Raw genomic sequence first — 26,239 nt, 5'->3', positions numbered from 1 at the left:
GCTTAGTATTGCCTGAGTAAAGTTACAAAGGAAAATAAAACATTTTTGAGGACACAGTGTTCTACAGTCTCCCTGTTCATCTCATGTCCTATTTTTAGGCTAAAGTAGGTTAAGTTTTGCCCTTCTAGTATATGAATTTGTATTGTCTACTTGAAGGCAAGCAATGATTATGAAAAACCTGACTTCCCCACCCCCAAACTGCTCAGGCTGTGAATCCAGAAATAGGAATGTGTTTCAACCAGGGTAAAAGTAATTAGTTAAATTAAATGTTCTGCTTTATACTTGTGAACCCAATTTCCCCATACGATTTGCTTTTGATAGTGACCCAGATGTGCCCAAGAACAAAAAATAACTTGCATTTCTTGCCAGTTCTGAAAATTAAATAAATAGCAATGCAAGTTTCTCATTCCTTTCTTGGTGTGATGGAACAAATTAATTTTTGTCATATACACTCTAGACTAGGCAACAGCCCACTTCAAAAGCAACACTAAAACACGAATTAGCATTGCAAGAATGAACCACAGTGAACTTTGGACTTGCATCCCTTTCTCTCCACTCTCCTCCTCCTTTGCATGTGAAAAAAGGAGAAAGCAAGCTTCTACCTTGTTTTAATACATCACATATTCCCATAGCATCCTGAATTGGGAAATGGCTAATTCTGACTGGTTTGTTTGAGAAGTGGCTAACTGGTTTGTTTTAACAAATGAGAATGTCAAACTATTGTTTAATCCTGGTTCATTTGAACTAACTAGTTAAAATAAATAAACCAGTTTCCTGGTATTGTGATTTATTCCAAAATGAAACTGGAGGTTTTCAGTGTTCTTCTCACAAACACTAAGGAGAAGAAAAAGAGAAAGCACAAAGACGCAGTTTGTTCTCAAAATGCTAACCATTGGTTTAGCATTATTTCTGAATAGGCCAATAAAGTGATGATTTTAAAAAGTCAGTGTGAGTACTAGTTAATATGTACTGTGAGGATGTGCCAACCAAATGTGATCAATCAACTGAGGGTAGTAATGTAATTAAAAAAGGAATTCCAGATTCATGCCAGCCTTGATGCATTGATTTGGTTCTAATTTTTCCTGCACTGTCAACTGCTACAGATTCACAGTAACCTATGTGTTGTTGGGTTTTTTTGTGAATTGAAAAAGCACCAGGTATAGTAGTACTGGAAAACACTCAATATGTTAGATTGTGGAAATGTCAAATACTCTGTATTCCATTGAAGAAAAATGAGGTGGGATTTTTTTTTCTTGAGAACCATTTTATTTTAAGACATTTGCAGGTCTAATATGCCATAATAAGTTTCATTATGAATCAACAATAAAGTGCTGAATTATATTAATTACCTGAATCTTAATCTCATTTGTAGTCTTCACTTATGGTTTCCTTATCAAGTCTAAAAAGCCCTTTCTGCTGCAATAGCTAAGCTGTTGTGCAAGTATTATAAAAATAGACAGCTTTCAGTCGAGACTATGTACTCAACATGGCCTCTGATGTTTTCCATAAATATGGCTGAAAGGTATTAGAGAATAAAATGCATGCAAATTATCTGTAAGAGTTATTTGAAAATGAAGGGGATACTACTAAACTTCTGAAGCCCCTGCAGAGGGCTACTGATTACAACCATATAGTTAATTATACTAGTTGATGGCTAGATCTGGACTGACAAGCATCATGCCAACATGCTTTAGTTTCTTTTGTACTTAAGAATCTTGAGTTGTAATTTCAGACTATGTTTGATCTAGTACTCACTGAGTTGTATGATTAAGTTTCAGGTTAAATTTGGAAAAAAAACTCTCTATGCCTAGTCACACAATCAGCTCAAGCAAGACACTAGTGTAGAGGAGAATATGGCAGTTCCTTTCCTTTCTCTCCTCGCAGCAAGACATATTTATATGACTTTCAGACTTAATTTAAAAGTGGGATTGCCAACAAGAACACATTTTACTCCCAAATTCAGCACGCAACTCTAGAAAAATAAATGGAAAGCAACTGCAGAAAAAGCTGGGGGCAAAAAGTCATAGGAGTTTAGACAGCTGTCTGATGTCTTCAAGAAATGTCAAACTGTAAAGGGTATATTTTCAAAGAGTTCTCTAACAAACTGCAAGAAAACAGTGTCAGAACTGACAATGGCCAACTGCTGCATAGAAATATGCCAACACACAAACAGTCATGTTCAAGCCAGTGCATAGAGAGGATAAAAGCACTTATGGTAATTGCAAATGTTAACAAGTCCATACAACTTGTATAGTTCAGCAATGAACCCATTAGAAAAAAGAATAGAAATGCTCAAGCAAGAACAAAAAGATGACTTCCCAACTATATAAAATCCACACACCAGTAAGAATAAGACAACACCACGAAAATTATTCAGTTCAGTCCCAAACAACCAACAGGCAAACTAAACCAGAATAGACAAGCCTTTGGCAGACAAATTTTAGTGAGTCCGAATATAGCATTACATTTCTAAATAATCCACAAAATATATTATATGGTATGTTTGTTTTAAATATTGGGCAACCAATTCTGCAGATCTGATTCTAATAATGCTTTAGCCAATGAGCAGGATGGACCAAGCTGAATGAATGATGGTGTATCGCTGGCATATCACAACAGTGCTTGAGAAAGCAACAATTGATGTTACTAACTCGTGCTCCCACAGTACCAAGGGCCTATTGTCAGACTGTCATCTATGGAGCAAAACAAAGTTCTCAAGTTTTTCTGGGATGTGCCCTTGGTAACCTATGCAATAATTCACAATTACACGGGCAGCAAGACACTGCAGTGTAGTATGGTTGATGGGCTGGATCAAGTTCTTTGCCATTTCCTTCTCATCCAGCAAGTCAATAGCAGTTTGTTTATGCAAGTTTGTTGCATCAAAATGTGATCCTGACTTGATAAGAAGATTCATGATGTCAGGATGGTTGTTCAGTGCAGATATGTGCAAAGGGCTGTTGTCATCAGAGTCTCTAGCATTTACATCAGCGCCACATTCCACTAGTATAGCAGTGACTTGCAAAGAAGGAAATTTACAAACTGGGTAGCGCCCCACACATGTGGTGTTCTTGTCAACAGCAAGGTGGAGTGGGCTGAAGTTATTCTTTCCTCTAGGATGTAGCTTAAGAAATCGATATATAGTTTGTTTCTTGAAATGATCTTGCTCGGGACTACAAGGAACTTTCTCCAGCAAGCAAATTAAATGCAAAATGATGGAAAGGGCTTTGTTGAGCTGTATTTGGTCAGGCGGACACTGAGTTTGCTTGATGGCACGTTCTATTTCGAGGACACTTTTGCACAGTATACCCATGAGATCATCAAATGTAACTGTTGTGCCCAGCAGGCCTTTTGCTCTGTCTTGAAGCATGAAGGAGAAGAGTTCAGCAAACGAAAGCAGACTACTCGCAGTCATGGGGCTCAGGGGGTCCAAATTGCTCTGCTGCATGTCCAAAGCGTACTTCCACAGATTGATGCATCGTTTGAAGTTTCCAGAGTCTGCATAGACAGCGCCTCTGTACCGAATATAGTAGGATGTATCTGGGTGAGATGGGCCAAGAATACGTTCTCTAATTAACAAGGCTTGCATTCTCATCTCATCAGGGTCTGCAATAAGGTTTTCTAGCTCTTCGGCACTGTTCACCTCCTTGGCATAATCGTAGGCCATTATTAACGTTTGAGGCACAGGTTTGCTCAGTATGTTAGTCCTATCACTGTATCTCATATCCATAGCTCTTTTCCAGTATTTCAAAGCACCGAGCAAATCTCTTTTTTTATCCACAAAGGTGGCTCCCAGGAGTTCCAGTGCATTTATACGTTCTACTTTGCTAGTTTCAACATGTTGGGTCAAAAAGTCAACTATGTTTGTGTGACCTGTAACGCTAGCAGACAGAAGGGGAGTCATTCCATAACCATCTTTTTCCATCTTTGCACAATATTTGAGAAGCATCTTCATTATTTCCAGGCTACCAGATTCTGCACAATCATGCAATGCTGTGTTTCCTATAGAAAAAAGAAAGCAAAAAAATCATGTATGCTATGACACATTTTCAGAGAAACAATGAAGGAATTATGGCTGTACAGAATTCAAATTGTCAAGTATGTTAGTCATTAAAATAATGATAATATTACACATCATAAGCAGTGGACAAATAATCAACAAAGGTGGCATTTTAATCTAAGTCATGAACATGTAAGAAAAGTAACATTCCTTATTAGTCACTTAATAATCTTCCTGTTTGAATTTAAGAAAAACAATCAGCCTTGAATATGTGGGCTTTTATATTTGCCAACACAAACCTTACAGCATTTTGCCAGAACATCCCACTGCAGCTGTTCTGCTGGAGCTAAAATTTTTCCCATGCTTTCCCAATACATATTACAGTGGTACCTTGGGTTAAGAACTTTCCCTGAAGGAAAGTTCTTAACCCGAGGTACTATTTCTGGGTTATAGGAGTTTGTAACCTGAAGCGGACGACTCTGGGGTTGTGGCACTCATCTTGCTCTATAGGGTTATGGCACTCATCTTGCTCTATAGGCCGAGGGAGCCGGCATTTGTCTGCAGACAGCTTCTGGGTCATGTGGCCAGCATGACTAAGCCGTTTCTGGTGAACCAGAGCAGCACATGGAGACACCTTTGTGCCGGAGTGGTACCTATTTATCTACTTGTACTTGACGTACTTTCAAACTGCTAGGTTGGCAGGAGCTGGGACCAAACAACGGGAGCTCACCCCATCGCGGGGATTCGAACCACTGACCTTCTGATCGGCAAGTCCTAGGCTCAGTGGTTTAGACCACAGCGCCACCCGCGTAGTTCAAATAATTATCTATAATTTTCTGCTCTACACAAGCCTAACTTTATTATGTCACTCAGTTTCAAGGCCCTTCAGGAGCATCAAAATCTCTGAGGTTATAGCAGTGACTGTTTCCAAGTTCTGTAGCAATCCCCTCTCCACTTTAGATAATTGTGAATAGGAGAAATAAAAATTCTCCAATAAGTTTCACAATCAATGCAGAGTCTGATTGCTGCTTGTGGGGTTGCAGTCAGCACATATCTAGAACTGTAAAATAATTATCAAAATAAATAAATTCCTGCAGGTAAGCATCTTTCTCTGTTGTATCAAGGGGCAGATTGGAGCATTTACAAGTAAGCAGATCCTGCAACAGGAAGTATTCCATCCCACCATTTGACATGATCAGTTATGGCACAATTTTACAAATATATTTGTTTGTAGGTATCTGTTCCAGCGTGATGTCTCAAATCACAAATTGGGGAGTAAATCTGCATCCAATTAGGCAACTGAAACTACAGCTGATGTTTGTTTAATTATTTCTAATAAATTTAAAGATTGCCTTTGAAATAGTTATAGTTCAACTGCAAGTATATTCCTATTATGAGTGGCTGTACTGGTTTGCTGCTTGAAATAGCAAGATAGAACAGATATGCCAACTTGCCCAAGGAAAAAATAGGTTTAGGTACTCCCTTGCAAATGAACAGCACAGAGATATGCTGCACAATTCTATGCATGCTTATTTAGAAAGAAGTCTGACTTTCTTTAATTGGATTTATACCACAATGTGTGTGAAAGCTTGCAGCCTGAGTCACTGTACTCTTAATACTTCTCTGCTTCCCTCCACTTATTCTGGGTAAATTTCTTAGTAGATATCCTTCTGAACATGTCTTACAAAATGTTTCTGTAATAAAGCCCTGTTTATGTGTATAGCAAAAAATCCACAAACAGGATATTGGTTGCCTATTTGTCCCACCCCATCACTACTGTATTACTGTGAAGTCAAAATAACGGGAGAGTTTTCAAAAAAGAATGCTGCTATGAGGAAAATAAAAAGTCATTATGTCCAAAAAATTGTTCACATGGGGCCCTGAGACATATCTTTGTGGACAGGCAGGGAGAGATAACTTGAAAGACAACCAAGAAGGTATTTAAAGATAGGAAGCCCAAAGCATGATAGCTTAAGAAAAGGATGTAAAAAGCTGAAATTGAAATACCTAATTATTACTGACATTTGTTCCACTTACACCAATTCATATGCACATGGCTCACTGATGCCAATACTACTCAACATCTAGCTTATATATGTCTGGGTAATAATGCAGCACAGAAACACTGTGTTGGGATCATGTCCCTACGTCCCAACTTGGGGAAGGAACTTACTGTTGATAAAACACAACCAGTATTTCACTGAAGAATCAGATTCAGCTTCTCTCCAATAGTTCACCATTTCACAGGAATTGAATTTGTTTGCTCATTTGCCACATAGTTTAAGATACTAGGCCAGCTCTTCAAAATCTTAACTCTTTAACAGTTGGTAAAGTAACCCAGGGTACAATCCTGGACAGAGTACAACTAAATGTCTACAAGAGTGTAGTCATCTTCCCTAGTATATTACTACTGGCTATAAATCTATTAAGCTCTGAATCGAATCACAGACAATGTGCCAATTTTATTTTTAACTTTCTGAAAGCCATAATACATGCATTAATCATGTCCTGTCAGAACCACCACATTTCATTGTTTAGTTATTTAGAATAAGATGCATTGAATGCTGCCCTCTCACTTGCAGGGCAGCTTTTGCTCTAGCACAGGCATCTGCTAACATTAGAGGAGGGGATGAGATTTTCTCTAATTCACCTTCTAATGCCTGCCCAAATCTGTTCTAGAGGATCAGGGAACCTTTTAGAACACTATGAAAAGTGGTGTGAGGGACTTCATCAGCAAAGAGAATTGGGAGAAAAATGCTTCCCCCTTTTGACATTCACAGATACCTCTGCTGGATCAAAACCCATCCCAAGAGTTAGGTGGAAAACTGGATTTCACCCTTAAATAATTACCGTATATACTCGAGTATAAGCTGACCCGAATATAAGCTGAGGCACCTAATTTTAGCACAAAAAACTGGTAAAACTTATTGACTTGAGTATAAGCTGGTTCACCAAACCACAAACCTGGTGGTGGTGCAGTGGCGGAGCAAGAACAAGCAGCCCAAAAGGGCTGCTTTCAGGCTGCTGATTCCTCCGCCGCCGCTGCCGACAGTGGCAAAGGCGGCGGCGGAGGAAAGAGCAGCCCGAAAGGGCTCCTTTCAAGCAGCTCATCCCTCTGGCATCACCTCTGCCGCTCACAAGAGCACGCATAGGAGCCGCAGCTGGGAGAAGCACAGTGCACCGCAGGGCCTCTCCCAACCACGGCTCCTGTGCCTGCTCTTGCGAGAGGCAGGGGCAGGACCAGCGGTGAGAAAGGGTTCCTTTTGGGCCGGCCGCCTCACTCGAGTATAAGCCACGGGGGGCTTTTTCAGCATAAAATATGTGCTGAAAAAATCGGCATATACTTGAGTATATACGGTAACTCATAACCTTATTGAAAGACTACCCTTCCACTTGTGCATATGACTGCAGCCTGAGGTAACAACTGCTAGTAAGACATACTGAACATTCAGAGGGGGAAGTAAAAGGTAAAGGTAAAGGGACCCCTGACCATTAGGTCCAGTCGTGGCCGACTCTGGGGCAAGTACTTATGTGGAAACCTGCATAGGATTGTGATGCATATATTTTAGTTTTCACTCAACTTCCTTATCTGTGTAATGAAAACCTATCATCTGAAATGTTTAGCTTCCTGTAAATTTCATATTTAACCTAACATGTTTGCCTTCTTCCTAAAAGTATCCGCTAGGGAAGAAGTATAACATTTTCCTAGTCCTTGAATAACGTTTAAAAGATTCCTAAAAAAAATCTCTCTAAATCTATGCAGCTTAATATTTCTCCAAGTGACAATGTTGCCATGGATAGACTCCGAAGTGATAATCATAGATCACAAAAATGTGATAGGTTTATATAAGCACAACAGTATGACTAACAAAGAAGGGATTCACATGGTTCTTCTGTCTGGCTCTAGAATACGCTGGACAGGCTTCCTCACACACATTTTAGGTTCCTTGCCAAATAACTAATATCTTAAATATCTTTTCATGTAACACACACACACACCACCACTCTGTACTACAACTATACTATAGGCACATAAATTGTTCCACACAAACCTAGGAGTTTTCAAAAGGCAGGATCAAGCTCAACAACAACATAATAAACAAGCTGACTCCTCCACATACTGCCAGCACAATCTTCTAAGGATTTAGAGAAAAGAGCCAGAAATAGAAACCCGAGACAGAAACTGCTCTTACTATCACCACTGTGGAGGACATATGGTGGAAGAAAGTGCTTCTCAGGAACTGAATAAAACTGATAGGTTCAGAACAGCTAATTACCCTTTGGTAGATTTGTCTAAAAAGCATGGCTCTCCAGACACCGTTGGACTTCAACTCCCATCAGCCTCAGCAACATTTGGAGGGCTGCCTGTATCTCCAGCCCTGTTAAAGTCTCCAGGCTACTGCTATTTGCAGCAGGGAGACTTTGGTTGCACTCCTGCCCACATCTGTCTAAGAGTAACAGAGCAATTCAAATGCCCAATGGCCATGTTCAGAGCAAGTGTAGATGCAGCAAAGGTGTCCCTCCATCCAGTTCTGCCTGGCTCCACTAGCCTGCACCAGCAGGGGAGTTTTGCCACTGGCAGAGCTGCAGTTCAATATGCCCACCCAAATAGCAGAAAGATGGAAGCTAGCACTGGCACTATCACTACTACAATGGAGACCCCCAAAATGAGGCATTATAGGGATGGACTGGGTTGACACAATATCAGAGCTGGTATGCTGCCATCACATGATGGCAGATGGGTATGATCCTGGTAGCTGGCACAGTGAAGGGGCATTTTTCCTGCCCCCTCCCACCCTGACAAGCAAAAGCAGCAGGACTGTGGTTGCAGTGGCTAGCTGAATAGCTCCAGCAAATCTTGCCACTGCTAGCCAGGGGTTAGGATTCAACTGAGCTTATTTCTGAGCTTGCTTTGTTTATTACATGTGCTATTCTATACATTTTATAGAATAGCACAGTTAAGGAAGAAATGTGTATTTTCTCTACATTTGCGAGCTGCTTCAAAGTACCTTTAGAAATCAGAAACCAGAGTGCTCCCCAGCTGGCAAGACAGGCCTTACTGCCCCAACCTACATTTATGCATGTTTTGAAACAAAAAGCATCATGTAACTGACCCATTATGCATTATATAAAAAAGGACTACAAATGGTATCTAACTACCTTGTTCCATCAGCACAGAGATTTCCACTACCACAACAGAACTTCCCGTCTCCTCTCCCTGCACATGCCTAATATCCTCCCTACATTGGTTCCAGAGGGTTGGGGGGAAACCCAGAACAGTAAGGGGCACGTGGAAGGATGAGAGAAGGGAGAAGTTCCATTGGACAAGTGAAAATGCTTGAATGGACAGAATGAGTTAACTGGAGACCACCCACTGCTTTTTGAACTATAAGACTACCTTTTTAAAGGGGAAATCAAGATATTTTAAGACACCTATACTCAATCTGCATATATACTGCATGAAAACAAAAACTCTGAAATATTTATTTCCTGTGTTATTTTGAAACTTCAAAGCTCACAGTACAGATGTGCACAAAATACTACTCAAAGTCCAAAACAGGCAGTCACGTTAAATTGGTCGCTACAAAAAATTATTCCCCAGTTTACCCTCTGAATATATTGATGTGGGAATTGAGATAATTACTTTTTCTATTAATAATTATAATAAAATTAAGATTTTATTTTCAATAAAATTAAACTTATGTGAACCTATGATGAAGAAAAATAGATGAAGTCACAACTTCTGGTGATTTATTTTTTTTTAATCTCTAGGCCAAAACTCTTATTCCACCAATCGGGGAAAAAGAGCATCATCAAGGATAAACAACTCTGTAAGCTTCATTTGCCAATAAACCAGCAATGTCACTCTCCAATGTTTAGGAAAGGACATCCATAAAAGTTTCTGTGGGTTCTCACCTGGCATAGCTTTGATTATCTAGACACTTTACTAATAGAAAGAACCCATGACCATGACACAGTTCTTTTAGTTAATGTACTAAAATAATACTGAGAAATTAAAATAACAGAAAGGGGTAAAGTTCTGCTACCGAGTGTCAGTGACAGCAGTATGCTTCTTCTGCTTATAAAAATAGAATTCCTTTCACATTGCTATAAGGGCAGAACTTGTGTTTCAATTATGAGTCATTAAGCAGAGTGAAGGAAGACAACACCAGAAAGTCACAAAACAAGATCCAGCTGGTCAGTAATAATAACACTTAGTATTTATATAAAGCTGTGGACTGTTCGAAGAATTTACATAATCATAGTTTGATTTATCCCCTCACTATATTGCATCCAGGAATCTAAGCAACTGTCTGGGGGGGTTCACGAAAGAAACAAGTCAAAACTAGAAATTTCCTGATTTGTAGTTACACCAGTGTGCTCTCAGTTACTCTCAGTTATGCAGCATACAAACAATATTTGTTATTACATAGTGGAAATGATTGAACCAAAGCCCATGGATTTTCGTAAGACTAAGGCTGGGTTTTACTGCTGAGTAGACCTGTGTAGGACTGCACAGTCTCTCGGTTATACGTCCTGTTTTTTAGATTAGTGTAGTGAGGGAGGTCAGATGCATGTGAGTCAGAGACAGGATGGGCAGAGTAGTCTTTGTGACTCTCTGAAGCAATAAACATTCCTAGCAAACTAATAAAAATGTGAAAGAAAATAAAATACTGTAATAAAAAAGCAATGTCATGTCTAGAACAAATGGACGAGTAAACCACAATCACGAGAATAATCCAAAGAACAATTTTGCTGACCAAAAGTGTCAACATAGTAAACAAGAAGAACAAAGGCTTCAGTTGTGACACAGTGCCACTGTCCTTTTATTGTAATTCTATTACAACTATAAGGATAAGACACTAATATGGGATATTTCCTTACTATACCTAGCAGGCAGATAGATATGTTTAGATAAAGGGTGGTGATGCCTAAAGAATGCCAATGCAATTTGTATTTGTAGTATTACCTGTATTAATAGTGATTAAATTCTTCCATTAAATGATCCAAAATAATCCAGTTTCTGTATGATGTTGCTTTTTAAAAAACAAGGAATTATCACCACATCATTGTAACTATACACCACTACCAGAGTATAATCTATGGAACAATTCTCTTTAAAAACGAAACCTAAAGGAATGCTATATGCAGCATGGAAAATTTAGCAAGGACAGAATTAAGCTTGGACTTTGAACCTTTGAACTGTCAAACCAAATGAACATTCTGAACAGTTCTTTAAAAGTCACTGCCGAAAATGGATACTGAACTCACCTTTGACACTTTTTCTATTTACATCAGCTCCTTTTTCAAGCAAATACTGAGCGATTTCTTTGTGCCCTTTATAACACGATATCATAAGGCATGTATGCCCGTGGCGGTTTGATACTTCCAAGTCTGCTTTGTGTTCCACAAGATACTTTACAATTTCTAGATGACCATCAAAACAGGCAGCTCTAAGAGGTGTTGAGTTTGTCAAAGTGGTATTGTTGACAGATGCTCCATGATTTAATAAAGACTGGACCACCTTCAAATGGCCAGCTGCTGATGCTGCCCATAATGGTGGTGCACCTTCAATCGTCTCACCATCAAAATTCACAGAGCCACCAACTTCTATAGAAGCACTGCACTGTTCCAGTAGATGTTCCACCATGTCAAGATGGCCATAGCGGGCTGCCATCAAAAGGGGTGTGGCACCATTTGTTTTTTCTGACACCAGCAAGGCCACTTCTTCTTTAGTTTTATTCGCCAGTAACTTGGTGAGAAGCCGCAGCTTGCCATCCCGAGCTGCATTGAATACTGCTGTCTTAAGATCCATTTAGTCTCTTCCTCTCTCTCTGACTTGTTCTTCAGAATCACAGATAATGGGATAACTGGAACCACAGAGTTGAAGCTGCTCCCTGCACACTCTCCTCCAAGGATGTGCTGCCTCTGTGTACTGCATGAAGCTTTCACACGAGACCTCTTAAAGCAAATACTATGCTCAGCAACCTAGAAAACAAGACAAAGTTTGACAGCTAAGTGAAGACACTCAAAATACAATCATTACCCTTGGTTATACTGTCCCTCCCACTTGTCCCCAGAAGAAAAAGGCACCTGGATCTGAACATTTACAGGCAACAAATGCTAGCTTTTGAGATGACTATGGGGGAGATAGGAACCCCGAGGCAAATTATTCTTGCCACTTCTCATATTTTGTCTGCTGAGCCCACCTGGGTTCAGACAACCTAGCTGACACGGGATTGTCACCACCTGGTGGCTACAAAAAAAGAAGCAGCAAAGGCGAAGAACTTTTTAAGGCTGGGATCCGAACCTATTCCCGAAATATCACAAGAATCACAAAAGGAAAGCTTTCAAGTGCGCCCTCAGCTGGGAGGGCGCCCTCAGGAATTTCCCCGCCTGCCCTACACGGTTTGACGGCATAGATGGCCCCATCGTACCCCCACGGTCACGACCCCCACACCCGAGGCGCTTCGCCCTGCTCACGACCCCCAGCCCACCCGCAGGGGCTGCGCTCCGGGCACGGAGCCACCCAGGACGCCCTTCGCTTCTCCGCCCCCTTTGTCCTGACTTCTCCCCTGGGGAGCCTCCCGCGGCCAAAAGGAAACAGGCAGGCGGCCGGGCGGGCGACGTCGCCTAGAAAGCTCCGCCGCCGCGCAGCCGCTCCTCACCTGCGTCGCCTCCGCCTGCTCGGCCCTCGCGTTCCCTTCGCCCGCCCCGAACCGCAGCGCTGCCTGCCCGGCCGCCGAAACTCCAACCGCCCCGCTCGCCCTTCGCGGCGACCGGCAAGGCAGGAGGAGCCTCGGCAACGCCTGAGAGCCAGGCCGGGGCGGAGGCGAAGGGAGGAGGACGAGGAAGGAGCCTGTCTCTCTCTCTCTCCCCCTTTCCCCCTCTGGGCTCTGCAGCCAACTACCTTCCCGGCCGAAAGGCAGGCCCGGCTCCGTCTCCTCAGAGCAACCGCCGCGCCGCTCCTCACAGCCCAGCCGTCGGTGCCGCCGCCACCGCCGCCGCGCCCCGCTCGCGGCGCAGCTCCTCCATGACAGGCGCTCCCAACTGCAACGAGCCAGCCTCCTCCCTCCTCCTCCCCGCCCTCCCTGCTCGAGCGAACGAACGCAGAACCCGGCGCAGCCTACCCTGCTGCTGCGTCCCGTCTCGAGGCCGAGTGGAGGGGTGGCCCCTGCGCCGCCCGCCAGCCAGCCTCCTGAGGCGCGCGGCAGGGAAGGAGGGAGGCGGGACTCGCTAGGGGACAAGTTGGGCTGAGAGCGCAAGCACGAAGGCGGTTGAGGGAAGCGGTTGGGGAGGCGGGGGTGGCGCTGCCGCTGCCGCCGGGGGGGCTGCCGAGCTATTCCGGGCTGAGGAAAAGCTCGGGGAAGCCGAGCCTCGCTCAGCGCGGGGCTAAATTAGCACATAATGGAGGCGGGCGGGCGCCAAGCGAGCGCGGCCTATGGGGAGCCGGGCTCCGTGTCGCCTGGCCTGTCGCGCTGCCTCCCCTCGGCTTCCCGCCACTGGCGTGTGGGACGTGGAAGGAGGAATCTGAGGGGCTTCTTCCCTCAGACGTGGGTCGTGGGATTGAATAAGGGCAGAGAGCCGAGGAGGAGGAGGAGAGTTAAGGGCCGCCAGAATTTGCCCGCTAGCCGCCAAAAGGATCTGTAGCCAAAGCTGGGGGGGGGGGGGAGGTCAGGTGTTTTTCGTTTCTCCCTAATTTGTATAAGGTGCACTTTTAAAAGGTGGGGAAATGCAACTGTACAGAGGAAGCACTCTGGAAATGTTCAGGGTGTTGTTGATGTTGTTGTTATTATTATTTCAGATTTCCAGCCCATGTCCCCCATTGTCCCTCTCCCCAGTTTTACCCCTGTGAAGCAGGCTAGGCAGAGAGAAGACAGTGGCTGGCCCTAGCTCACCCAGTGAGTTTCATGGCTGAATGGGGATGTTGTTAACCCGTGTCTCCTCCCAGATCCTAGTCCAGTACTCTAACCACTGCACCACCACTGGCTCTTACACCGTGTTCAATTTTTTTATTTTTAAATTTTTCACATTTACCGTATTCAAAAGTTAGAATACAGCTTTGTCCGTTGGCATAATATCACAGAATGATCACTCCAACCATCCTCAGTCCCACAACACTGTCATGTTAGCTCACCAAATACTCTCAATCTAGTTTACTAGACATTTTCAATCAGTATATCCCCTCCACAGACACCTCTGCGAGGAAGTTGGCATTAAAATGCCCTGTTCTTCAGTAAAAGAAAAAAGGAAGACCCAAGTTGTGTCAAAGAGATGCCTTTGATTAATCGCCATGCTAACCATGAAAGAGGAAAGGCACTTTGGTTGTGCGTAGGGACACTGTTTTCTGTGATATTTTTTTAAAGCTAGGGTTGGTTTTTATTTTTTAGAAATTACAGGTACTTTGCATTAGGGTCTCCTGTATTTTTTTGTTTACAAGCTACTTTAAGCTTTACCCACCACCAGGATAAAGTGGCAGAATTCTTGACAACAAAAGCAAACAACCCTAAAATAGAAACATTTGTGATAGTCCTGCCACAGTTTCAGAGGTGGGGGGCAGGTTGGGTGTCTCATTACAGTGCTGTAACTTGTAGATCAAAACTTGAAAGGATGAGAAGTGGCACTGAATTATGGGAAGGGGTATTTGCCTTCCTCTGGCAAGATGCAGGATTAGGGCCAGCTGGCACTGTCTGCTCCACAGTCGCTTGCAAAAGATGAAGCCCTCTGGTGCAATACGAGTAGACGACTGTAATTTATGTATTTATTACACATATATCTCATGCCAAAAGAGCCAAGAGTGGCAAACTAATCAGTGATATTACCATTAAAAATAAAAGCCTATTAAAAGCAACCATCACATAAAAGCTAAAGGGCAGAGCATGACTTTATGCTGTTATCAGTATACAAAACCTGTTTGTTCTCAGGGAGCTAACAAAACAGCAACAGCATTCCTATGGGAGATTCCAAGCCATATTGGATTACGTCCTACAAATACTGAATGTATTGATCTTTTATCTGGGTGAGGATGGTTCTCTAGCTGCCTCCTTGTTTCCTCCATCATTCTGAAGTTGTGTCCCACTCTAGCCACCACACATCCCCAGTCCAGGTTTTGTATTTGTTGTAGCAATAATAATAATAATAATTACTATTAATTATTATTATTTATTACCTACCCTTCACTGTAAGGGTCCAAGGGTGGATTAGAGCATTAAAAACAACAGACAACAATAAGTTGTTTTATATCAACCTTCAGACTCTCCAAGAGTCCCTATTTTCCAGAAGCAGTCCCAGATTTATAGAAGCCGTCCTGGTTTCTCATTTAATCCCAGAACATCCCTATTTTCATTGGAAAAATGTTGGAGGGTATGGAATAGGACATCCCCAAAGCCATTTTTCAGCCGGAACTCAGTTCCAGCACCTCTCAGGTAGGCACCATTATCATTCTAAGACAGGCATAGGCAAACTCGGCCCTCCAGATGTTTTGAGACTACAATTCCCATCGTCCCTGACCACTTAGCTAGGGATGATGGGAGTTGTAGTGCCAAAACATCTGGAGGGCCGAGTTTGCCTGTGCCTATTCTAAGAGAACAAGGGAGGTGTTAATGGTGAGTTCCGGCACCTCTTTTTCTAGAAAAAATAGCACTGCATATGCCTATTTTTATCAGAGAAATGTTGGAGGGTATGAATAGGACGTCCCTATTTTCGTCAGAGAAATGTTGGAGAGTATGCTTTTGTTTATGCTCATTGGCAGCTTTTTTGTTTCCCTACCAATTCTCTTTTGATACGAAATATGTTCCAATTTTAAAAATGGTTTTGTTTGTCCTGTATGCTTATATGAAGTGCCTGGCTCCATCCTGGCTAACTGCTCTAGGGTGTGGAGTTAGTGACTTCTTCCTCTGCACCTTAATCACGTTTCTCATTAGATGAGCAGTTTCAGACCTAGCACTTTGCTCCTGGGCTGAAAATGTCATGGCCGTGATCCTTACAGCTCTGATGGTGTCATCATCATAGGCTTAAGTTGGGTTTCATGTCCACTTTGAGCCTTCAAATGTTGCAGTACACAAATAAAAATATAATGAGCCCCACAGGGTAGGTAAGACTAATTCTTGGAATTAAATAGCTTGGTTTAACAAAGTTCACTGCTTAAGTTCAAAAACCTCTGAACTGTATCTGAAAGTTTTCATAATTGCTGAGTGAATTAAGTTCAGTTTGGGGTAGAACTTTGAACAATTTCTTGCTCATCCTCAAGTTCATTCACTTTCCCCTTTTTTTACTCTTTAGACTCTTCAGGCCTTTAAGCTTCAAAAATAATAATTGTTGGGGGAAATAAATACCGTATTTTTCCGTGTATAAGACTAGGTTTCTTCCTTAAAAATTAGGGGGTGTCTTATACACCCATACATCTTCCCTCATTTTCTTAAATCTGAGTCCCAAAAAATAGGGGGCATCTTATACATGGGGGCATCCTATAGATGGGAAAATATGGTAATTTACATTCAACTTCTGAAGTATATGTTACGCTTCAGCAGCTTTTAACACTCAGAAAGCTCTTATTCCCCTCTTTTTGCCAAGGATCATTTGAATGAACGAGCTGAACTATGAATGGAACAGGTTTGTTTTGTTTTTAAGTACTGTAAAGGGAAAAACATGAATTGGAATTAGTTCCTTTTTTGAAGAACTAGAGGTAGTTCCTTTTTAGAATGAACTTTCCAAGCTCTGGATGAGGCCAGAGGACCATTTGGTATTCTTTTCCCCACAGTGGTCAGCTACCTTTGGGAAGCCCACAAACACCAGAGCCTAAAGGCAACAGCTGCCCCCAATAATTGGTACAGTGGTACCTCGGGTTAAGTACTTAATTCGTTCCGGAGGTCCATTCTTAACCTGAAACTGTTCTTAACCTGAAGCACCACTTTAGCTAATGGGGCCTCCTGCTGCTGCCACAGCGCCGGAGCACAATTTCTGTTCTCATCCTGAAACAAAGTTCTTAACCTGAAGCACTATTTCTGGGTTAGCGGAGTCTGTAACCTGAAGCGTATGTGTCAGGGGCTCAGGAGCAGAGGCACAGGAGAGGGAGGAAATGGAGAGCGAGGGGGAGGAATCCGAGGGGAGCGCAGGCGATGACAGTGGTCCGAGGAATTCCCTGAGTCTCTCCAGCGAATCGGAAGATTCACAGAAGGGGGCGCCGATGGCCAGGGCAAGGGGGGTGCCAAGGGGGATACCCCAGAAGGAAGGGGCCAGTGGGGACTCCCAGAGCAGCAGTTGGAAATCAGGACCAGCTTCCCCACCAGAGCGCAGTGGGGGGGAGGAGTCCCAGGTATCGGGACCAGTGTGCTCACCACCAGCGAGAGGAGATGAGTCAGGATTGACCACGCCTCCATCGGAGAGCGCGGAAACGGTCAAGAGGAAGGTTGCCGGCTGGGCGCGTGCGCCAAGTTCAAAAGTACAGGCGAGCGGCACAGCAGGTAGCCCGGATAGGGAACCAGGTCCTAAAGCCCGCCGGAAGGAGGGACAAGAGTCAGGGGGGTCAGCGTCAGAAGAGTCCAGAAAGGAGGAAACCCCGGGGGGCAGACGGACCCAGAGGAGGAAAGAACAACGGAAGAGGTGGAGTAAGGCTAGAGTCTTAAACTGGTGTATAGGGGGCGGGGACTCAGACAGAGCTTCGCCGGTCTAGGTTCTAAGACGTAGAGCTGCACGCTGCGGCTTGGAAATTGAAACTGAACTTCAATAAAAACTTTTGTACATTATCACAGACTAGCGTTGGTCCTCTGTGAGCTGGGACCTAGAGGCAGCTCTGACAGTATGTAACCTGAAGTGTATGTAATCCGAGGTACCACTGTATTCATATCAGTATCAATTGCCTCTGAGTCAACATCACAGGGCTACCTTGAGTGCTCATTGCCCTAGGGGGAGAAGATAGATAATTTTGAAAACATGTTTCCCCTTATAATCAGGGCTGGTGCAAGACATTACGCCACCTCTGACAGCAGGCTGTGTCACACTTTCCTGCCGCCACCACCCTCCTCTGCTGCTGCCACCCTCCTCTCTTCTCCCAGCTTCTGTTTCTGTACCTTCCCTCTTGCTTCCAACAAAGGGATGTTAGAGCAGCAGGCTCTCCTGGCCTCACTCTGAGGTGTCCTTGTATTCAAGGTTGCCTAGAGGGTGCCTGTGTCACTGCCGCTTTGCAATATTACGATATGTTTTTAGTTTATGCTCTAGCATCCTAATATTTTAATATTTCTTTGTGTGATATTTGTGAGTTTTGCTTGAAAAGTGATTTATAAATATCTCAAATACATATGCTGATAAGGTAGAGGACCCTCCAGACATGTCTACTAGCTTAAGCTGGGGTCGTTCTCTGGTATTCCACTCCTGTACAGAGTTGAGATGTGAACATGCACATTACAATGGTACCTCGGGTTACATACGCTTCAGGTTACATACACTTCAGGTTACAGACTCTGCTAACCCAGAAATAGTACTTCGGGTTAAGAAATTTGCTTCAGGATGAGAACAGAAATCGTGCGGCGGCAGCGGGAAGCTCCATTAGCTAAAGTGGTGCTTCAGTTTAAGAACAGTTTCAGGTTAAGAACAGACCTCTGGAATGAATTAAGTACTTACTCCGCGGTACCACTGTACTGAATTAAGGTCACCTAGCTGCACAGAATCATGCAGTCAGTAGCTTGGGAAAAATCACTGTGGCTGAGGTTAACCCAGGCTTCCTTGACCTTGTGCCTTCTAGATTTTTTAGACCAGAACTCCCATCCCTACCCTGCTACCTGGGGTAGATGGGATTTTCAGACCAAAACATTGAAGGACACCAGAAGAAGAGGAGAAGCATATAGCGCTTTCTACATTATTAGTATTATAGTCACTGTAAAAGAAATGTTTTAGAGCTTTTTTTAAAAAAGGCAGTGTGTCAGATGCTGAACATATTGAACAACATGCACTGTTATTTATTTAGAAGATTTATATCCTACCTTATGAATGAATGATCCTCAAGGCAGAAAACAGTAGACAGATGTGTGCAAACTCACACAGCCCAGCAGCTATTATTTTCCTGCTGATGGATGGGACTGGAGTGTACTTCCCTACAGCTCTGCAAGTGTAGAACAACTGACAGTTGGAGCTGAGTGTTCTTTCTAGCAGGGAGGGGAAAAGCTGGAGCCAGTGGGTGAAGCGAGGCTTGTTTTGCCACGCTCTTCCTCCTGGGAGGAAAAGATGAAACTTCCATTGGCCCTTAGTCTCCTGTCCAATGGCAAAGACTAGAGTGTGCCTCCCTCAGCTTTGCAATTCCAAAGACTATTTTAAAATAGCCTGCAGGTCAAATAATCTTAATTAGGCCAGATGGCTTAAATATTCAAGCTGCCTCTTCACTACAAGACAAGATGCAAAAACTAAAATGTGATCACAACCCAAGCTGACCACAGATAAAATGGTTTCCTATCTCCAGATATGACAATCCTGACAATGAAACAAGATTGCAGTTATGTCTAGCACAAAGTACACTTAACAGTCCAACCTTGGTGCAAAATGCAGTAGAGAGAGTTCTAACTGGTGTTGGGGGGGTTTTAATATCAATTGGCTCCACTGCTACACCAGTTTCATTGACTCGCAGTTAATTTTGTTAACAGTTCCTCATTGAGTTGTGCAAGACTGCAGCTTCTGTATGATGGTGCTATTTCATCATGTTGGAAATGTGCAATTCTCCATCATCAACAGCAATTTAAAGGGTGATTTATTGGTTGTTGCATTCATTCATTGCTTTCTGCAATGAAAGTCCCAAGGCTAACTTACAACTCCATAGAATGCACAAACGCCTAACAGATACAAAAAGAAAACAAAGTATTATAAAATGTTAGGAACCTATGATGCTATATGACTAGCAAAAACCTGAGGATAGGTGAGGAGAAAGTTTCTAGTCCTTATCACTAGAGATAAATTAGATTAAATAACAGCAAAAATACCAGTTTGCTCTTTCGGGAAGTTGTCTTTCATTAGGATTATACATTACTGTGGAATTACAGGGTTTAGTTGTGACTGCACCGTACATGGTCAGATGCAAATTTTCTTTTTTACTCCGCCTTTCAGCAAATGGCTGTTAAGGCAGTTCCCCTTGGGAGTCTAACATTGTACAAACATGCTGCAGTGCAGACAAATAAAAAAGCATTGTAAGTCACTAGTGATAGCATTTTGCTGGGCCTCTCATGCAAAACACCACCACACCCTTGAATAGACTTGCAGATTCCTGAATCAGCATCAAGCAAGCTGCTTCAGAATTGTTGCTTAAGCTTGCACCAGAGCTAATGGGGCACCTATCAATACCACAAGAGGCCAAGATGTAAAAGAGGTGGTACGGTACTTGCTTTGTGCCTTTCTTTGTGTTATGTTTCCTCTTAAGTATATTCAGTAGCACATGTTGGGGTGGTGTTCACCTGACCTCTGGTTGGTCACATCGCTGCTGTTTACTGGGAGGTAGAAGGGGAGGGGCAAGGTCAGAGAGGTACAAATGTACCAGCAGAGCTAATTCAGTGTTCCCAGCAGTTCATTTGCACTGCACTGAGCTCTGTCACTGACTCACACCTACCCCAGGACCTCCTAGTAAGTGTCAGCAACACAGCCAACTGGAGGTCAGGTGAATGCCACAACCACCAAACTAAGGGCTTATCCACACACACCTTTTGCCTCTCACATTTAGGCACAGATCTGTGTCTGAGTGCTCTTTCTTGCCTCGCCACTTTCCCCAGGAAACACTGCTCTTTAACACTGAATCAGAACAAATGGCAATTTGAGTTTCCAAAGGATTGTCATTTGCTCTGATTCAGCAGTAAAGAGCAGATTTTCAGGGGGAAAGCACCAGGGCAATGCAATGCAATTAATATCATATATCATATCATATCATGAATCTAAATCTCAGACATGAAGCTTTTGAGCATGGACCTGCACCTAGAAATGCAAGACAAAAGGAGGTTAGGATGAGCCCAATGTATACTATGGCTGTTTAGGCCACAGGTGTGGCAGTACACCACAATTCCCCATGGTTAAAAATACTTTCCAAAGAGCAGTCTGCTCTATGCCCTTTCTAATGACAACTTCTTCCCACAGCAGGCAAAGTTATTCTGTTGACTTCCTTATGGGTGCAGTTGCAGCTGCTTTAGCCTTTCAACTGAATTGCCAGGTACTCTCACCCAGGGCTCATCTGCAGTGGAGTTTAATGTGAATCTGAAGCTACTTGGGTCTCTGCTTATTTTTGTGGCATCCACACAACATCCTCATCCAAGTGGCAGCCCACACTCTCCCTCCGTCACTAAATTTGGATTTTCTGAATGAGAGCAGGAAACTGTGTAGGGAAGAGGTTGAATACCCAGTCCTTGTGTGCCACCTGACTAGTCCTGAGAAGCCTCTCCAGAATTGGCTTTTCCACTATCAGGCCAAAGGCTGAGGCATTTGCTCATAACATGTCATTTGGTCCCGAGGTATAAAGCAAGATGCAGCCACCTTCTCCTGGTTAGGCTATAGGTGTTGAGGATTATCAGGTAACAGGTGGTGCAGGAGCTACATCCTGTCTCAAAGCATCAGCATCCTCAGGATACGCTCCTCTGTGTATAGTTATAAACTCTAGCTAGAATACAGAATACATTTTGTGGACCTTAGTATCTACAAGAGAAAGACTAATTGGAGGGAAATCCTGGAAGAGCAATTAACTTGATTAAGGAGCTAGTTGTGCTAATTTATGAGGAAAGATTAAAGGAATTAAAATACATTCAGCTTGGGTAAATGCTAAATTAAGATCGAGTGGGGGTATAGAAAATACACGTAACCGAACAAAGAAATACTTTTCAGATAATGTACAGCTATTCACTGGCACAAATAGAGAGACACTTTAAAAACTTCACTGTTTCCCCGGCTTAAAAGAGGACAGCTTTGCACACCATAATCAGTACTGGGCATTAACCCAAATTGGTCAAAGTTCAGATGACAAGGTATCACTGGGTGGAGGTAAATAAACATTTTGGCTCCTACACACTCTTATTTCTTCAAACAGAACTGGCAGCTCCCACTCAAGAGAGTTTTATATTACAGTACTGGAAGGAAGATCCACTGGCAGGCAGACACATGCCTCTAGGTTCTTTTCCATTGCTGAAACATTCTGGCCCCCAAATATTTCTACCTATTTGTATGTGTTTTTTTCCTAGCCCTCTCCCCAACCAGTTTGCACAAGCAGGGGTGGGGATGCTATCACCCAAACTAGAGCTGTGTGTGCACCAAACATTTAGAGCACACACCCCCCCAAAGAATCTTGGGAACTGTAGTTTAACCCCTTCCAGAGCTACAATTCCTCAACCAATTAACAAACAACTGTTTCCAGGATTCTTTGGAGTAGGGCAATGTGCTTTAAATATGCTGTAAGTGTATGGCAGCTTTCTTCAACCTTGGGTCCTCCATCAGCCCCAGCCATCTTAGCCCAACGATCAGGGATGATGAGAGACATAGTACAACAACATCTAGGAATCCGAGGCTGAGGATCTCCGGTGTGTTGTATGTACACAACCTAAGCAAAGAAGAATCTCGTGAGTCCTCTTTGTCATACATAAAGGTACAAGAACTATGGCTATCTGCTGGCCCAGCATGGAATATTTGGGACCGATTTCATGGCCTGCTCAGTAAATATGAAGAAAGTCGACGACAGAGTGGTGACATTTGCTTTGTGTTTTTGTCAAGCAAACTTTACTACCTACTCATCTCTGCTCCTGTCATACCTTTGCTGACGATGGAGGTGATTGTTCAGATATTTACAAAACACTCGCTGCACGTAATGCAACAGGTTAACACAGCAAGTGGTATGGAGCCTGAAATGCTAGCAAGAGAGGTTTGCAAGCAATGATGACTCAAGTAATTGAGTCCTCTTGTACACCCTTGGGAAGGGCCAAAAACATTTCCAATTGCTCATAGCATGTGGCAACATTTGGCTCTTTAATGTTAAGCTGTAATCAGAAGAAACTGGGCGATGACAGCGGTGAAGGGTGTAGAATAACTGAGCGAAATGCTGTTGTTTTACACTGTAGTTACCTAATAGATAAACAGAATATATCTCTCCCAAGACACAAGTGCTGGTTTTCTGGCAGGCGGATGATTATCCATTGGATATTTCAATATTGCACGAATTTTAAAAATTCCAATTTAATAGCTATTTCTATGGAAGTACAAATAGGGCAGGGATATTAATATCCTTGTGGAGGAATTGTGAAAAGTTGAAATGGTCTCATTAATCCACGTCATTTTGCAGTTTTGATGCTGCACAAGGTGGAGGAGAACATTTGCTTTTCTTTCCAGTTGTGGTTGACAAAAGGAAAGGCTGCTCACACACAGTCTTCCAAAATTCCAATGCTACTTTCTGGACACAACCCTGCAGGCAGAAACAGGATCATCATAACACAGTTCCACCAATACTCAGAGTCAGTCCAGAGGGATACCATGGTCAAGGATATCAAAAGCCACTGAGACATCAAGGAGAAAGAGCAGGTTTGCATCCCCCCTGCCTATCAGGATGACCAAGGCTGATTTGGTCTCAAACCCAGGCCTGAACCCAGACAGTCATGGATCCAGATCAGGGGCCAGCAAACTTTTTCAGCAGGGGGCCAGTCCACTGTCCCTCAGACCCGGGGGGGGGACAACAACTAGATTTTGAAAAACAAAATGAATGAATTCCTATGCCCCACAAATAACCCAGAGGTGCATTTTAAACAAAAACACACATTCTACTCATGTAAAAACATGCTGATTCCTGGGCTGTGGGGCTGATTCCGTCTGTGGGGTGGATCTAGAAGGCAATTGGGCCAGATCCAGACCCCGGGCCTGAGTTTGCCTACCCATGATCCAGATTGTCAATCTTATTCAGGAATGTCTCCCTTTTTTACAGGGAGATTGTTGTTACAATCCATTTTTACTAATGGGGATTCTCAGAGAAAATAAAGATTGCACTCACCTTAATAAAGGCCAACACAATTATGTACAGAAGATCATTTAGGAGTGCCTGTGTTAGGGGTTTGGTGGGGGTGCCAGATTCCAGGAATTTAATTCCTAACTGTAATAAATATTCAGATAGTAAATAAATAATTTAATAAAAAAAATTATTTATACCCCACCCATCTGGCTGGGTTAGAATAAATCAAAGTTGATTGAACTTTGCCAAACACAGAAAACCCCTGGATTTAGTGATGCTAAGTAGCCAAGCCAGAGCACAGAGCCAGTGGGATGGTCCATTAAAGGTAAAGGGACCCCTGACCGTTAGGTCCAGTCATGGACGACTCTGGGGTTGAGGCGCTCATCTCACTTTACTGGCCGAGGGAGCCGGTGTACAGCTTCCGGGTCATGTGGCCAGCATGACTAAGCCGCTTCTGGCGAACCAGAGCGGCGCACGGAAACACCATTTACCTTCCCACCACAGCGGTACCTATTTATCTACTTGCACTTTGACCTGCTTTCGAACTGCTAGGTGGGCAGGAGCAGGGACCGAGCAACGGGAGCTCGCCCCGTCATGGGGATTCGAACCGCCGACCTTCTGATCGGCAAGCCCTAGGCTCTAGTTTATCAGGGGATAAAGGTTGGTGGTGGCCCATCAAGGAAACAATCAGAGGGCAAGATTGCTGGGCAAGGGGGATTGGGACCCCTTCTTTGCTGGGTGCTAATGGGCAGAGGCAAAGGCCAGGTTTAGGGTTTCAGTTTTGAATGACACAGGCTGGAGGTGGGAAGTACTTGGAGTCAGTTAGCAGTGAGAAGGAGAAGGAGGGGAGAACTATGTGTGAGCTGAGGATAACAGGCTGGAACTAAGAGACAAAGGAAATGGCTTTTTGCTGTAGTTTGAATCTGGTTTTGCCCTTAAGCAGGAAGCCAGACTCTCAAATGATGTGAATGCTCTGCAATCCTTCCACCTAGGTGCAGGTTGTGTCTATGTGTAAATAAAACCATATATCATAAAGACACCACAGTAGCTGCTGTGCTACAGATCGTGGTAAGTGCACCTGCAAAAGGGTGGGTGGAGTTTGGGAATCCAAAGGGTATATAAATATAGTTTGTTTTATTTTTACTTTGCTTTGCTATTGGTATGGAAATTGGGAAAGACGTGGAAGGGAAATTTTGGTCGACTTTAGGGAAAATGTTTAAAATGTTTAAGAAAAAATAATGAGGTATAAATATTGATGTGTAAATTTGGTTAAGTTAAAATTGATCTTTTTTTAAATGGCTAAATTAAATGAAAATAAGGTTTGTAAATATAAATTGAGGAAATGGAAGAAAGAAGAAAAATAAAATAATAATATGTTAGAATAAATTAAATTAAGTTAAAATGGAGAAGTAAATTAAGGATTTGCTGAGCCAATAATTTAAATTGGAATACAAGAAGGGGAGGTGTGAGGAGGTCTGAGAAACAAGTTAAAAGAAAATAAGTATTTTGAACTTTCAGGTGTTTTTAATTGTTTTTATTTTTAAGTTTTGGATTTTTGTATTTTTTTGTTTATTTTTGTCTTTGTTGTTATATGTGTTGTTCTTTTTTGAAAATGCTAATAAATATTCATTTTTTTAAAAAAAAAAGTGCACCTGCAATTCCTGGAATCTCGCACTGCTTGTGGTGTGTAGCACATGGCTTACACAGACATACTTCCACAACAAGGATGATTACCCTGAGCTCCTCTAGTCTGCTTTCTAAAGCAGACCTGTTTTCCACAGTGAGCTGATTCAACATGCAGTCCCATCCTTGTCTTAACACCTTGCTCAGAGAGAACAGCATAAAAAGCACATTGAGAGCTTGTAAAACTAGAGTAACCAAATGGAGCCTCAAGTGTTTACAGTATCAGGTGGAAATTGTGATCTCATGCATTATCTACCAGGAAATGCATCGGCAATACCAGTGCATGTCATGAAACTGCACAGACTCACCTCTGTATAGGAAAGTCTCTTACCTGCAATTAGTTATCCAATGGAGCAATCCCTTAAACTTCTAACATATGAGATTTGCAAGCTGCAAGCCCACATCCATTTCCTAGCCTTCTGTTGGCTTTTCTTTGAAAGTGTCATGCCACAACTGCAAAACACATCTCTTATTTATAGCCCTCTTTTTCTCTAAGCAAGGTTAAAAGGTTAAGAACAGCCTATTCAGGGTACCATTTTCATTGGGCTGGTCACATTTTTCTATGGTCTCAAAGGCTCCTTCCTCCAATCAAGGAAAAACAAAATTTATCTCAACAG

The 26,239-nt window shown here is 42.9% G+C and overlaps 1 protein-coding gene across 5 annotated transcripts; it reads right to left on the bottom strand.

Moving 5' to 3' along the window:
• Positions 1 to 1,243: 1,243 nt before the first annotated feature.
• On the bottom strand, positions 1,244 to 26,036 carry FEM1C (fem-1 homolog C). Of its 5 annotated transcripts, none has more exons than XM_081930611.1 (3): positions 25,954 to 26,036; positions 11,270 to 11,986; positions 1,244 to 3,999 (listed from the first exon to the last, which is right to left on the bottom strand). In XM_081930611.1, the coding sequence occupies exons 2-3, from the start codon at positions 11,811 to 11,813 to the stop codon at positions 2,690 to 2,692; spliced, it is 1,854 nt and encodes a 617-aa protein (XP_081786737.1). In that variant the 5' UTR covers positions 11,814 to 11,986; positions 25,954 to 26,036; the 3' UTR covers positions 1,244 to 2,689. The 5 variants fall into 5 exon arrangements, with proteins under 5 accessions (XP_081786737.1, XP_081786736.1, XP_081786734.1 ...); XM_081930610.1 differs by lacking the exon at positions 25,954 to 26,036 and adding an exon at positions 13,129 to 13,235; XM_081930608.1 differs by lacking the exon at positions 25,954 to 26,036 and adding an exon at positions 12,667 to 12,881.
• Positions 26,037 to 26,239: the final 203 nt, after the last annotated feature.

This window comes from Podarcis melisellensis, assembly GCF_964234715.1.
Source record: "Podarcis melisellensis genome assembly, chromosome: 11".
Classification (NCBI taxonomy): domain Eukaryota; kingdom Metazoa; phylum Chordata; class Lepidosauria; order Squamata; family Lacertidae; genus Podarcis; species Podarcis melisellensis.
This window is presented reverse-complemented; position numbering and strand designations above follow the sequence as displayed.

Excerpts from the sequence above, each read along its gene's own strand:
- FEM1C (XM_081930611.1), bottom strand. The coding sequence starts at position 11,813 with ATGGATCTTAAGACAGCAGTATTCAATGCAGCTCGGGATGGCAAGCTG. Across the intron at positions 4,000-11,269 it reads AAATAGAAAAAGTGTCAAAG|GAAACACAGCATTGCATGAT; the intron begins GTGAGTTCAGTA and ends TTTTTTCTATAG.